This window comes from Astatotilapia calliptera, chromosome 5 (assembly GCF_900246225.1).
Source record: "Astatotilapia calliptera chromosome 5, fAstCal1.2, whole genome shotgun sequence".
Classification (NCBI taxonomy): domain Eukaryota; kingdom Metazoa; phylum Chordata; class Actinopteri; order Cichliformes; family Cichlidae; genus Astatotilapia; species Astatotilapia calliptera.
In genome coordinates, this window is record NC_039306.1 from 32936575 (window position 1) to 32952068 (window position 15494).

The 15494-nt window shown below is 41.7% G+C and overlaps 1 protein-coding gene across 1 annotated transcript; it reads left to right on the top strand.

The window, feature by feature from the left end:
- Position 1: 1 nt before the first annotated feature.
- On the top strand, positions 2 to 13329 carry bin2b (bridging integrator 2b). The gene is made up of 12 exons (XM_026168990.1): positions 2 to 113; positions 2350 to 2430; positions 3346 to 3400; positions 3819 to 3913; positions 5851 to 5946; positions 6070 to 6177; positions 6281 to 6366; positions 7109 to 7184; positions 7270 to 7352; positions 9205 to 9826; positions 9984 to 10076; positions 12865 to 13329. Exons 1-12 carry the CDS (start codon positions 21 to 23, stop codon positions 12976 to 12978), a joined length of 1602 nt encoding a protein of 533 aa, XP_026024775.1. The 5' UTR covers positions 2 to 20; the 3' UTR covers positions 12979 to 13329.
- The last annotated feature ends 2165 nt before the right edge of the window (positions 13330 to 15494 follow it).

Below are 15494 nucleotides of genomic sequence, written 5' to 3' on the forward strand. Positions count from 1 at the left end.
TGACAGCGCGACAGCTGACGATGGCGGAGAATAAGATGGGCCCGAACCTCCAGGCTGGAGCCGGAATCTTCGCGAAACGGGTCCAGAAGTCCTTGAATCGAGCCCAGGAGAAGGTGAGCCAGAGGAGATCCACTTTTTAAAAAAGTTTCACTGAGCCCACGCAACTTCTTGACAGTGCCCGAAAGTCACTGCCACGGCTCTGTTAAACTATGAGACGGACATATTGAGCTTGTTTTATTAAGCTGCTCGGTGTTGAGGGCTGGAAAAGCCAGTATGAGAGAGGGAGAGAGACCTTGGCATCATGTTCCCACGATGACAGGCTTCTGAAATCGTGTTTCGCTTCTAAGCAGGGTGATTGGTTGAAAAAAATCCCCCACTGATTTCACTTTTGTAATCAGTGTGTGTGTGTGTGTGTGTGTGAGAGAACTGCTCGACTTCATCACTGCCGTCTTTTCAGCTGTGTTTCGTTGCATGGTTTGTAAGGGCATCAATCAATCTGGACGCGTTTACGCACTGTGATCCTGACCACAAGACAGCATTCAAAGCAGTCTGCACACTGTGCTGTACCAGACTGAGCCACTTACTCCAGTTCATGCGTGTGGGTTCACCGTTAACCTCACTAAACTGGCCCCTTTTTTAACCACTAATAAAACGGTAGCTTAGATTTCCCCCGTCTGAGCAACATGCTGTTGTTCACTGCTATGCAGCTGTGTGCGGACACAGAAATGCTGCTACTTCCTGACTGTGCACTTCCTCTCACTAGCTGTGTCTTTCTCGGTTTGTGGTCAACAAACTTGAATTCACCACTCCACCTAAAAGCAGCAGCTACAAAGGCTTGCTTTTTCGGTACAGTGAAGACTAAAGGGCTGTTTTGGGGCGACTCTGTGATTTCTGTGGTGGTAAATTAAAGAATGGGCATGATGATGAGAGCTTTTATATGCAGATTTCAAGTCAGAGGTTTCAAACAGCTGCACTCGTTGGGCTGTGAAGGGCTCAGAAAAAGTTAGCCACATGTGTCTGGTTAAGTTTTGGGACGGGTGTAAATGGTGCTCTATGTAGAGTGTTAGTCTGGTTAGGTCAGTATATCCACACTGTCAGATAGATCCACTTTACATTACACAGGTTTATTTTGTTATGTTGAAAGTGTGTGTATCACTGCATGTCGTAGTCACAAACCTTTAAAGAATCAACAGTCATCTGTATTTTCTGTGTTTGCAAAACCTATTTTTAAGTTGTTGTTTTTTTTTTCAATTTGAGCCTCAAAAATTCATCATTCAGTGATTCAGCAGCCAGATGCTGGAGGCAGAGTTTAATATATAGTTTTAAAAAATATGTAATTTGGTCATAGATTGTATTTTAAAGGTGGTGACAAAGTGGTGTAAACTTTCTAATGGCTGTCAGGGGGCAACATGGCTGGTTGCAGATCAGACATGTTGAACATATCCTACATGTCTGTGACCTCAGTAAACGTCTGGACACAGATGCTGGTTTCAAGTCTTAGTGAAAAAAGCATGATGTTAATCTTGTAAATTACGGTCTTTCTTAGGTTCAGAACAGATGACAATGCAGGGTGTGATTTAGGGTGGGCCTACCATGTGATTAGCAAGGTGCTGCAGTATGAGCATTCAGGATCCTTTGGTTTCTTAGCTCATCTTGTCTCGTTTCAAAACATCAAGTTGGCGGCAGCCAAAATGCCAATCTTGAACTTTCAGAATGAAAGTCTGTAAACCACTGGTGATGTGATGGGAGCCGTTTTTTGTTTACAGTCTATGCACTAAACAGACCATTTGAATGTGAGGGAATGTCGGAGCTCTCCTGTTGTGGGCGCCCTTGAAGCAGAGCTACTAAATAACTAGAGGACCAAGCTGAAATGTTTTTTTTACTACATGTTGGACTGCCTACGCATCATTGTGGACCTAATATACAGTATCTGCAAAAACATCATGTGAAGGAAAACTCAATGAATTTGGTTTAATGTTATTGCATTTATATAGTGTAAAAAAAAAGGCGTTACAAATGGTGGAGCTGAACTACACAACACAAACAATCACCAATAAAGTAACTCAACAGTTCTGTGGGAGATTCAGGTGTGTTATACCTGCTAAATATTGGTAAAATTAGGTGAGGTCTGATGAACTTACTACTTGCAGTTCCTAATTTTTCTATTTGCTTTCTTCAAATTCCAACTTTAGGCGATATTATTTAGTTGCACTTGCATGTACTCTACAACACCTGTAGGCAGGCTTTGATATAGTTTAACTTTAATCTGTATGAGCACAATCTGTAGAAACCTCTCGTGGCATATTGTTAAAATTTACTCAATCTGATTTTTTTTTTTAATGCTTTCAGGTCCTTCAGAAACTGGGCAAAACTATGGAAACCAAAGATGAGCAGTTTGAGCTCTGTTCCCAGAACCTCAACAAACAGCAGGTACTCCAACAGCGTAACCACAGTTTCTAAATGGTAGTCTTCTGCTTTCTGCTCTACAACCTTGATAAAACCCCTTTAACATCTTTAATCTCGAAGCTCATTTGTTTCCTTTTACCAAAATTCTTCACATAATTGCAACAGGGCCAAAAAGTGTTTTGTGTCTTTTTTTCCCTGCACTGACGTGCCAACTCACAAGTTCAGGCAATCATCCTGGCCTTGAAAACAGGAAATGCAAGACAGAGCTCCTGCCTATTTTCTTATCTGTTCTGTGTAAATACGACTTACTATGTCTCCCCTAGAGATCTGTGTGCAGCATTACCCTAAATTGTGAAAGAGCTGTCATTTAAGAAAGGTTTTTACAGGCTGACGAACTGAAAGCCTCAGACTGGCCTTTCTGAACAGCTCTAAATGTAGACTATTTAAAATTTAGAAAAGAGGAAGCAAAACCACTTTCATTTTAAAAGTAACAAAATTCCTTCATTTATTGTTGCGTACTGGTGATCTGTATTCCATGTTACTGTATTAATACTGTAATCGCTGCCACTGTTGGGCTTCTGTTGCTCAGGTTTTAAGTTCCCCGAGTGGCAAACAACTACACTACATACTGCAGGGAAGTTGCCGAAGAGCAACAGGAAGGAAGTCTACCCACTGACACTCCATGCTGCTTTCACTTCACAAAAACCACATAAGATATTGTGATTGTTATTTAATTTAAGCTCCAAGTTGTGGTGAGACTGCAAGGAGCTGCGATGTCAAGCAAACTGATGCAGAGAGAGTTTCACAGCAAACTAACAGCCTGCAGTCCAGCTGAAGCACACTGATGTCAAGGAAATGATGCAGCACAATTTTCTTATATTGTCCAACTGTTACTGGGCGTCACTGAATTGAACTTTTCTCCTTTCTTCCTGCACGCAGATCGACGGAAGCAGGTTGTTTAAAGATGTCAAAGCCTACTATGCAGCAGTGAAAGGTGGGTTTGCAAAGCATGGATTGAATCCCCAGTCTTACTGAGGGGAGAAGTTGAAAACTAGGGAAGTGAAAGTCTTCTATTTTTTTGTGGGAGACTTTTGCAATCCTGTCTGCGCTACCAAGTTGTAAAGATCCCTGATCCCGCCTTAAAAAAAAATAGCAGACGCAGCATCGCATATGTGAGTCATGTATGAGAAACCGTTGTTTTTCATGTTGTCAGCTTTTGCGCCTGCATTGTGAGCTCCAGTCAGGAAACTAGTGTTGTTTTGGCCTTTGTAATGTGGGTGCAGCAGCAGCACCAGAAACATTAAAAACAATACCACCGTGGTGCTGTTTGTGCTGCCAGAAGGTAGATGGGCTCATTCCCATGGAGTCATGACTACATTTTAAATTTCTTTTTTTTTTCTTCCTTTTTACAGGCATGCATGAGACATCTAAGCGGCTATCCCAGACGCTGAGCGACATCTATGAATCGGACTGGGATGGAGTGAAAGATCTCGCTGTTATAACAGAAGTAGGATTATGATGCAGCCACTGTTTTATTTGGGAAGTCCCACTTTGGTTGTGTCCCGTCCCCCCCCCCCCCCCCCCCCCCTTGTGGCATGGTAGCTAAATGCCACAAGCACAGATTGGGATCTGACTGTTTGAACACTTATCAGTCACAAGTTAGGCCAGCCCTTCTTTGTCGTCAATCTACTAACTCTAATTTACAATTTGGGCATTATTTGTCTTCGCCATGACTACAAACGAGCAAATGGGGCAATAAACTGATACGAAAATTGTTTACTGAGGGCATGGATTAATTGAGAAGAAGGCTAATTTTTCCATAGATTTCTGTACAACCAGACTATAAAGGATTTGCCCCCTGCTGGCCATTATTAAGAATGCTAGTGGCAGAGGTTTCTTCCTGTTAAAAGGGAGTTTTTCCTTCCCACTGTCGCTAAGAGCTTACTGACAGGGGGTCATCTGATAGATAGTTTTCTGTGCATTATTGCGGAGTCTTTAGCTTGCAGTTTAAAGCACCTTGAGGTGATTGTTGATTTAGGTGATGTTGACTGTGATTTGGCGATTCATAAATAGAATAGAATTGAACTGAATCCTACTGATACAGTTTTTACTTAGGACTACTGTGGATCATGTCATCAATATGTTTCACTGGCTGGAATCACACACTTCTTTAAAATATTAGTGACCTTCATGCAACATGTACTAACAAATACCCACATTTAAATGCAAGTTCACTCTCTGGTGTGAGGTCCAGAAACTCATGAGGAGAGTTTGGATATTATTTTTCTGTCTTGAGCTGCTTAATTCCAAAGTCCTTCTAGATGCAGTTCTCTCCAGCTGCTCAATGCAAAGAGTTGACACGGAGTCTCTGGCTAAAACAAACAGTCTGAAATTCAATAATTATGTTTACCTACATCGTTGCTACAGTGAGCAGGTATATCTGCCACTGCACAGCTGAACTCAACTGTGCTGTGATGTAGTTGTGAAGAAATTCGCTTTACAAATGAAATATCCCTGGTTCTGGGAGGAGAAAGGAACGGGTCACAAGCTAGAGTACTGCTAGTGCTGGTCCCAATCCCAGATAAATGGGAGTGTGAGTAAGGACGGGTATCCAGTGTAAAATTTCTGCCAAATCAAACATGTGGTTCTGTTTGGTGTGGTGACCTCATGGGAAATAAAGGAGCAGCTAAAAGTACCGTCATCTAGAGTCAAAGAGTCAAGCAAGTTATACCCATTGAATACAGATATTATATTATATTATAGTATTTCTGCTAAATATAATAATTCTCCTAAATTCCTGTATTTCTGAGAAGTTATCATGTTACAATATTTCTGCTAAGTTTTGCTATGTTATAGTGTTTCTGCCAAGTATTATGTTTCCTCTAAGATATTGCAGTTCTGCTAAGTAGTTACATCTTTGCTCAGTTCTTATGCTTCTGCAAAGTTATTACAGTTTTCACAACTTTTCAGCTTTTTCAGCTAGTTTCAGCAGACAGCTTCAGCCGTACAGCTTCACACAGCATTTTTGCAGGAAATGCAAATTTTATAGTTGTCTTAAATATTTATATGAGACATTCAAAATTAGACTAATGCTAGTTAAGCAGCAATATGTCAAACACAGACCATGGAATGTCAATAAAAATATCTTTGTAAGGATGAAATAACAATGGATGGAGAGCATTGGGCGAGTACTGGGTTAAATTACACACCAAAGCCTGGAATGTCCACTGTTGACTAACTGTCAACTATAAAGCGAGGGCCTTGTCACTAATTATTTTGTGGATGGGATGGTTTCCATTAGTAAGTCAGCTCTCACATTGGACAAACTGCGACTGAAGCTTTCCATAATGTGCAACACTGTTTGTATGCTTGCCTATATTTGTGGCTTAGTGCAATGGGAACAAGAGTTTTTAACTCTAATGTGGCACCATCTGTTTTTCTTAGAGTGAAGACTTGCTGTGGAACGACTACGAAGAGAAGATAAATGACCAGCTTGTCCGCACCATGGAGAACTATACAAGCCAGTTTCCTGAAGTCAAGGTAAGCCGACGCTCAAATGAGTCCTGCAGAACTGCAAGGCGATGCTAAAACAGCTACTTTGGTCTCTCAGGTGCTAAGAGGTCTTTGAATTTCTGTGTTCACTTTGAAAAACTGTTTTTTCAGGAACGAGTTGCCAAGCGTGGACGAAAACTGGTGGACTATGACTCAGCACGACACCACCTGGAGGCGCTGCAGGGTGCAAAGAAAAAGGATGAAGCTAAAATAGCCAAGGTAACATTACTGTTAAAGCCTGCGCAGCACAGACGTGCAGTGTGCCGCTGACAAAGACGTCTGATCTCGACTGTATTTTCTTCTTTTAAATCCTCCTTAACAGGCAGAAGAGGAATTCAACAAAGCTCAGAATGTCTTTGAAGAAATAAATAACGAGCTGCGCGAGGAGCTGCCTGTTCTCCATCAGAGGTATGATTCAGCAGCAAGTAGACACAGAACTAGCTCAGTGGAATCTCAGTGGGAATCTGGATCATGAGTGGATAAATAAAAGTAGAATATGGATGTAGGTTTTTAAGACTTGCATATTTCGACCATTCTTATATGAAATCACCTTTCAGATTAAATTTATACAGATTTGTATTATTTTGGGAGCTTTTGTGTTTGCATTGGATACAAAGTTGAGATGACAGGGTATACACTATATTGACAAGTCCCGGGTCACCTTCACGTTACACCTACAGGAGCTGCTCGGCCGTGGAAACCCATGCCATGAAACTCCCAGTGTGGAGTTTCTGTGCTGATGTTAATACTTCATGTGGTTTGCCACTTGGTGGCTGAGTTGCGGTGACTCCTAAAGGCTTGCACACTGCAATAACACTACTTGATTGTGGAATATTTAAGAGGGAAGACATTCCACAAATGGACTTTTTGCAGTGGTAGCACCCTATTACGGTACCACACTGGCATTCAGTTAAGCTTTTAGAACAATCCATTATTTCACATGTTTATAAAGGGTAGACTGCATAGTTAGGTGCTTGATTTTATACACATGTAGCAAAGAGACTAAGAACAGCTGAATTAAAAGAGAAAGATGTGAACCAATATTTACGTGGCTTATATGTTTAAAGGTACGTCAGCCAGTATAACTGAACCTAAGAAAAGTGTCATGTGGACAAACTGAAAGTTCAACTTTGTCTTTTTGTCTGTGCAGTCGGATAGGTTGCTATGTGACGGTCTTCGAAAACATTTCCAACCTGAGGGATGTTTTCTATAAAGAAATGAGCGGGGTAAGATGTCACACATCGCCTTCAACTTCCTCACTCTCTCACCGGCAATGTGAATTGAAGGTGGACGGTGTGCTTGTGTTTACAGTTGAACCGTGAGCTGTACAATGTGATGAAGAAACTGGAGACTCAACACTCGGGCAAAGCTTTCATCATCAAGGGCCTGAACAGGTAGGGTGTTCTGCTGCACATGTTGCATCATTTGTGGCAGCTGTGTGCGCATTAAGAAATGTCTTGTCTTGAAACGCATACAAACTCTGTCTCTCAGGCTTAAAATAGTCTCCCGTGAAACCAAAATAATAACTGAAAGATGCTAAAATGGTTCTTACAGCTGAGAGGAGATGAAAACAATGGGAGATAATGTGGGTTTGCGTGCACAGTAGAGACCTCCATTGCTCTCATTGTGTTGCCCAAATGTGGACACTTGTTTTTAGAGTTGTTTGTTTCTGTGTCGGAAGCGATAAGATGGCCACATAGGCGAGTGGAAGGTGTTGCATACATAGCCTTGCAAAAGTTTTATCTTTGAAATAAATGACACAGACATGCAAGGGTTTGGCACAAAAGTGTTTGTATTCGTATAAGAACGCTCAGTTCTTCATGAAACCAAATTAAATGAAATACTCTAACCACTTTTTTTTTTTTTTGTCTCTGACCACAATTTTTTCTAACTTGCATCCTGTACTGATGCTTCTGGGAGATTGTTCTTCGTGTTTTTCGTAAACCAGGTTGCGATTTTTGCCCATACTGGATCTTTAAATGGGCTGTAACTCAACAAACAACAAAATCTCAAACTAGCATCCACTTTCAGTGCTTCCTATCTTGTAGACTGAGGGTTGGGGAACTCCAGGCCTCAAGGGCCGGTGTCCTGCAGGTTTTAGATGTATCCAACACAGCTGATTTAAATGGCTAAATTACTTCCTCGACTTGTCTTGAAGTTCTCCAGAGGCCTGGTAATGAACTAATCATTTGATTCAGATGTGTTGACCCAGGGTCTAAAACCTGCAGGACACCGGCCCTTGAAGCCTGCAGTTCCCCACCCCTGTTGTAGACAATGAAACTTTGTAGAGGGGGATGATGTGGATCCATTTTAGCTGTTCATTAAGCCGGAAGGCCTTGCTTTTTCAGTGTGAAAACTACCATCATTTAAATTAAAGACAAATTAAATTCAAAGCATTTTGAGAATCTCAAAAATCCTAAAAGTGTCCTAAAGTATTTCTCCAGTGTGTCAACCACAGGCTTCAGAATATATAGTACTGCTTTGGTTTATTAATTATTTTTGTATGGGGGGAAAAAACAACAAATTTGCACCTTCGATTAAACCATTTAAAGCTTTTTGGTGAGGCATGTTAGGTATTACGAGTAAAAATCTTTCACTATGAAACACAGAGGAGTCTAAGATATGTTATGCAATAATATTTGGCCCATGCGTTCACTTTTCTTTGATGCACTTTTGGCTATTTCTCACAGTGCTGCTGACACATCTTAGCCACAGCTCATTCTCATTAGGGCTAAATGTCAGGTATACTATAGGCCCAGATTTGTCTGCTTGATGCTGTGCAGTATTAGTTGAATTGGATCAAATTATAAAGGTGTTCTGAGGCAAAAAACTTGTCAAGAGTGTTCAAGAACTCTGTTGCAGTTGCAGTTGCAGGTCATTGCTCCTTTAACAGGAAAATAACCTAAAACAGAACTCTACAAGTACTGAGGTTGGCTAAAACACTGTAGGACTGTTGTCTGTTGATTTTTGCCTGCATTCATCACCGAATTCAGTGCAACTTTGGGTAGAAATGTAACTTGTAGATGGGAGGAAGCCACACTTGGCAAATGACGTGGAGTTTGCTTCAGCGTCAAGAATAGCAAACTGATACTTGACTGCAACAAAGTCCACTGATTTCACAGAAAATTCTAGATCTTTAAATTTAAAGGGTTCTGCTACTTTTGGACACTTATTCTTTTCTTTCCTGTATGCTGGGGTGTTAATGATAACTCTGTCACAAATAATGTGCTTTTGTTCTTTAAATAGCACAAGCAGCAAGTCAAAGAAGAGAAAGTCCCTGGTTATATCCAATCCCATACCCTGCAACACCGCTTTCCCAGCTGACCACGTCTCCGTGCATTCCCAAAACGGCAAAGGTGCTGCACCCTCTTCCCCTGTCCCAAAGACTCAAAACATCGCTGAAGAAAGCATCCCAGCAGAAGAGAGCAGCATCCCTTCGAAAAGTGTTAGCTCATCAGATTCCGATCTCAGCTCGAGTGGCACCGGCTCACCGAAGAGGCAGTCGCTATGTGACAATGACAACAGCGACACGAGCAGTCAAAATCCAGAGGCAGCAGTTGCGTCGGAGCCCGCTGAAAGCCAGTCAGAAGACAGCAAGGAGGGAGAACCAAAGTCAGAGGCAGCAGCAAGCCAGGAGATCACTGATCCCTCGGATTCTGCTGGTGGCGATGCCCCACATAAGGATGCTGAGAGCGATCCAACATCAGAGGAGGCCAATACCAAACCGGCACCAGTTCCAGCCCCTCGTGTATCCTTCCGCTCCAATGAAAGCCCCCTCTTACCTGCTAAGGAGCAGGAGGATTTGGACGAAGGGTTAGAGTCAGGAGATGACTCGGGTTCCCCCAGTCCACCAGGCTTCCTCTATAAGGTACACGCTTAATCTTAAAGCAGCTACAGCTGACATTTCTATAACAGTAAAGTCCCCCTAAAATAACCTGGAGAGTCTTAATAATTTGTGTGAACTAAGCCTTTAAACGTTACAGCCGTGTGGTAATGTGGAATAAAACAGCTTTGTTTTACACCAGGGGGTGGCACTAGAGAGTCACGCAGCATCTGAAGAAGGCCTGCTCCAGTTTGAAGAGGGCGATGTCATCATGGTTCTTGCTGACACTCAACAGGTGTGTTTGTGTAGTGTGTACTTGTAAACCATATCTTACTTCCCATTGCACTCTAGAGATTACACACATCCTGTACATTCTGGACCTGGACATGTCATTTAGGCCACTGTGTTTGTTTCTGGCCTTTCTGTGTAGGTACTTGCTAACGTGCATTTTATCACATGCCTGCGTATTTCAACCCACCAGCAAATCAAAATAGTCCAGTCGTTTGCAGGGAGGTGATAGTTTGTACATAGTTTGCTGTGCTGATCAACTTGGAATAGTCGTCAGAATCTATAATCAAACCAAAATTCACTGCAGTTTACACTACACTGTAGTTTGATGTAGTAGACTATGTTCAGCATTCTGAATATCCACAGCAGAGTGTCTGAAATGGCACCTGACGTGTTATGGATGTACATCAAATGACAACACAGCAAAATTTCACTTCTGTTGTTCTACTTATTGCATGTTTTTGAACTTTTGCATCATTTTGCGCCTCTGATAACACAAGGTACCAAATTCTTCAGTAGTGAGGATGACCCTAAACCTAACTTCACTTTTTTGCAGTAAATGGTTAGCATAAACAATACTGTGAATGTGCACTAAAATGACAAGGTGATATTTTAACATTTACTACACTAAACAAGCCCACAACAAAAAAATCTGCTTTTAGCCATTTATAGTTAGCATCATCATGGATGCTAAATTTATTTGTTTCTATTACAAAGCCAGTTGTTGCCACTATTGAGGGCAAGGCATGCACAGTGTTCCACATTTAACTCTTCTGCACTAAATGGTGGGATAAATAAAACTGTGAATGTACTTGTGCACTAAAATGACAAGGTGTTGGAAGCATGGGATTGGAGAGAGCTTTAACTTTTTGTCACAGCCGTAACAAAAATTGGATTGAGCAGCTGTAAGATCAAGAGGCCTTAATGGTCTGATCCCTGGTTGCCAAATCTGGTCAAAGAGACATGAAACTTCACCTCTCTGGTGGGAAAAGGGCACAAACTAGTGTGAAAGGTTCTGCTTCCCCTATGGAGCTGCTCTGAGTGAGAGGCCATGTACAGTACAGGGGTGGGGATACTGCTCTTCCAGTTCGGTACTTTTTTGTACGTTCTGTTTACATTCCTGCTTTCACCTATGGCTGCGAGTAGTGACTGAAAGAAAACTAGAAAAAGTTGCATTTCCTGCGAAAATGCAGTGTGAATGCCATGTAGTGGAATCTGCTGAAAACAGCTGAAGAAGTAAAACTGTGCTGAAATCCAGTGAAGAAGCAGACATGTTTGCTGAAAAGAGGTGAAAAGCCAAAAATTCTGCTGAAAAGGGGGTGAAGAAGCTGAAATTTGTACTGAAAAGAGGTGAAAAAGTTGAACTGTCAGCTGAAAAGAAATGTTGCCATGAGCAGGGTTTGAATCCAGACCTTGTGGTCTCAAGGCGGCTACTCATCTCACTGAGCCAAACTAGTTCTCAGGTAACTGAAAGAGGTGGAAAAGCTGAAAATTCTGCTGAAAAGAGGTGAAGAAACTGAAATTTGTGCTCAAAACTGGTGAAAAAATTCCATTGAAAACAGTTTGTGCTGAAAACAGCTGCAGAATCTGGTATTTTTGCTGAAAAGGGGTGAAGAAGCTGAAATTTGTGTTGAAAAGAGTTTAAAAAGCTAAAGTGTTAACTGAAAAAAGCGGGATTTGAACCCGGGCCTCCCGCTCTCAGAACGGCTGTTCATCTCACTGAGCACAGCTCACCCCGGCAAGCAAAATCAGTGACAACACTGATAATGTGGTCCATTCATTTCAATGGGACAAAAAAATTGCATAAAAAATTTAGTATTTCAAAAAGTATAGAAGTTCTGAGCACCAAAAGTCATAGCTGGCATTAGCAGAAATAGCAGATTTTTTTTATTTAAAGATTTGAATGGTGAAAATTGCACAAAAACTGTGGAAGTAGTTCCATGGCGAAGAAGCATGGAGCAGCTAGAATAAAGTATAAAGAATGCCTTGTTGTTGTTGTCACACAACAAGTAAGACACGTGGCAGAAATGAGCTGTGTCTGAATGATGTCTGGGCTCACCCAGACCTCTTTTATTAAGGAGCTGCTCAGACTAGTGTTACTGATTCCCAGGCATTAAAAGGAGCTAGTCGAGGTGGTTGGGTCATCTGACAGCGATGCATCCTGTGCACCTCCTAGATGAGGCGTTTCAGATATGTCCACCCAGGATGTACCGGAAAGATTGCCTTGGGATCAAGGAACGTCTGGGAATGTCTGCTTATGCTACCCCATGACCCAGACCCGGATGGGAGAAAATGCATGAATGGAGTCTGTAATCAGATGCTGTGAGAAAAAGCTTACTTACAATGATTAAGAACAACAACAACAAAACAATGTACACAGGAGACACACAGGCCTGTTTTCCAGAAAAAACAGAATTAATTCATATTAAGAGCTGCTCTGATCAGGATATTTAAATAATAATGGCATTCAACGAGTCCCGAAAAAAAGATGGAAATGCACATTTGGCTTCCCATAGTGACAACTGTTAACCTTCTAAGTTGTTCATAATTTTATATTATCTTTCAACTTCCATGTCGAGGTTATCTAGCATCTTTTCACACTCCTTTTCTGATCACGGCTGAGTTTGAGTTTACTTTCACGGACTGGTCTCCCAGTCACTGTGTACACAGTGTGGAAATGAATTCAGAAGCACCATTTCACCCTGTTAGTAAATCTTACTGTCATGTCCCGAGTATCTAATCAGAGGGTGGATTTGTTTCCCTGAGTCCTCACATGTGTTTACTGTGTCTTGCAGGAGGAAGGTGTGGTGAGGGGGGTCAGGGAGCAGAGCTGGAACGAGCACCAGGATGCAGAAAATCACTCCGGGATCTTCTCAGAAAAACTTATCCGACCCATTAAAGAAGAGTGAGGCAATAGTCACTGCTCGGTCTGTAATCTGTTTCTTCTTCCATCAGGCACTTCTGGTGACACACACACACACACACACACACACACACACTGAGAGGGAGTGAACCCATATGTTATGGGTGCAGAAGCTGTCCAAACAAATGAGCACAATTCCCACGTGGTTTCCCTCATGCTATGATGTTGCAACTTGTGGAACAAAAGCGAACGAGCCGAAGAACATTTTGTAAAAGACATTTGGAAATCTTAAGGCATTTTGCTCTATGAGACACTGTGAAAAAAAAAAAAAATGTTTTTAAGCCCATGTTATTATCCTGTGTAATGTTTCCTAATAAAGTTGTAAGAAAAAAAAAAAGTTGTTGTTCTGATGTAAGATTTTAACAAAGTAGGTTTCATTTGCTGTATGTTTTTAAATAAAGCATAATGTCGCTGCAGGGCCGCTGATAAACAGCCTGAGCCCGAGAAAGAGCTGCAGTGATTCACTCGAAAGGAATGTGAAAATATTGTCAGGACTTGAAACTCGAGACACATTGACTGATCGACTGTGAGAGCTTTTTGGAAGTGGGATCTGTCAAATATAAAAACAAACAAAAAGCTGGGGCAGACTACCCTCAGCCTGGCAGCTCTGTCGTTTGAATGAGAAAGTCGTATCACCAGACGAGGCAGCTCTGTGTGACGACACAGCCTGATGTGATTTGTTGGTCACATAAGGTTTTGAGACATTAAAGTAGAAATGTAATTTGCTGGGGCTTCCCCTGTGCAACATTGCAAGTTGGAACTCCCAGTTTCCAAAACAAACATGAGTTCCTATCACACTTTTAGTTTGAAAAACGAAGCAATAAAGAGAAATTTACACCCCTGGATTATTGTTTATTTTGAATTATGTGCAGGGTGTTGGTGTCATTACATATTTAGTTCTCTATATTGTAACTCTAAGTGTGAACATAGGTGATGGGGCTACTGCACTTTCCCAAACTCCCACCCTGGCTGGTGTTCTGTGGTGATGGAACATCGCTCATCAGTGACAAGGTAGGTCTGTGCGTAGTCTGCTTTACCCTCCATTTTTAATCTAATTGGGACCGCTGTCTACAAAATGAGCCCCACATTCTAGCCAGTAAACCTTGAAACTAGCCACAAGACCGATAACTCGCCAAGAACATGTGAGAGGTTGTGACTTCTTGCAACCTGAGCGGTCTTCTGTATTTGCTTCACTTCTCAGTCCCTGAAGCGACCTTCATCAGTCCCGGTCATCTTCCCTAACCTTGTCAGTGGTGCTAGTTTTGGTCATTATGCACATGTACTGTTTATAAGGTTGGGGAAACCTGCAGTCAGCTGAGACTGAAGAAGTCTTGTGATCAAAAACCTTTTTGTGATATTTATCACTAAAAATGTAAACAAACTTAATTAAATTAAAGTAATGAATGCTTCTGATGTCTTATAGCCACATAAATAATAGTTACATTCAGAGTGTCACATGTATTAAAATGGGTTTCAACAGGCCCAATAACAAAAGCCTGTTTTTAATGCATTAGCCTCATAACGTACATTTAAACAGAACAAAGAAAACAAAATGAAAAACAACTTGAGATTCAGAGTTTTTACAGTGCATTGTTAGCAGTGTGCATCACTGTACTGTGGTACAGTGATTGCAAAACATGCTAATGTTAGCTTCCTACCACTGCCACTTATAATAATACACAATATTTCCCTTTAGCCTTTTATGCCATTGTCTCAGTTCTGCCTTGGCTGACTCACTAGCACGCTCAAATTCCACAAAAGAGGAAAACAAATGGCAACATGAACACTACTACTATGTAATGGGGACCAGAGTCGCCATGCGATGGCAAAATTGGTTAAACACCAAAGCATTGCGTCTCATAGTGGTTTGATCCACTGCCTATCATTTCCTAGTCCAGGCGTGGGCAACCTTCAACATCAAAAGAGCCATTTTAGCTCCTCCTACCAAACAACAGGGAAAAAAGGAGCAGCACACGCTGGTGGCAGGGGGTGACGGGGACAGATGGGCAGATGTAGTTGGGAGATGATAAATTGATAAATATAGGACATGGATTAATAGGGTTACAGTTAACCATAAATCTAATCCGTGGTTCATGAGCCATAGGTTGCCGGCCTCTGTTCTAACCTAAAATCACCAGTTGCTGAATTTTTGGTTTCCAAGTGGTTTGATTTGGTGTTTCTCATGGTCACTGGCCCTTGGTTTCCTCTGTGAAACCACATTTAAAATCACTGGAAATGCAGCTGTTCAAGGCAAACGACCTTGTGGCACTGGACCCAAGTGTCAGGGAATTACAGAGAGTTATATCAGTTCATGCTCCTGCCAGCACGAATATCTGTGGATATTTCAGTGCTGACTCAGGACCCAACATCTGGCTAGCATAGCTAAATATCTGTCACTGATATCAGAGTTACAACTTTTCAACCAACACAGGAGAAGCATAGTTGCCTGCTCACGTTTTCCCTACTGTTGATGGCTTTGAGTTTTGTAGAACTGCCATAAAG

Coding starts and splice junctions, on each gene's coding strand:
- bin2b (XM_026168990.1), top strand. CDS start 21: ATGGCGGAGAATAAGATGGGCCCGAACCTCCAGGCTGGAGCCGGAATC. Junction 6,367..7,108: donor CTGCCTGTTCTCCATCAGAG/GTATGATTCAGC, acceptor TTGTCTGTGCAG/TCGGATAGGTTGCTATGTGA. Junction 7,185..7,269: donor TCTATAAAGAAATGAGCGGG/GTAAGATGTCAC, acceptor TTGTGTTTACAG/TTGAACCGTGAGCTGTACAA.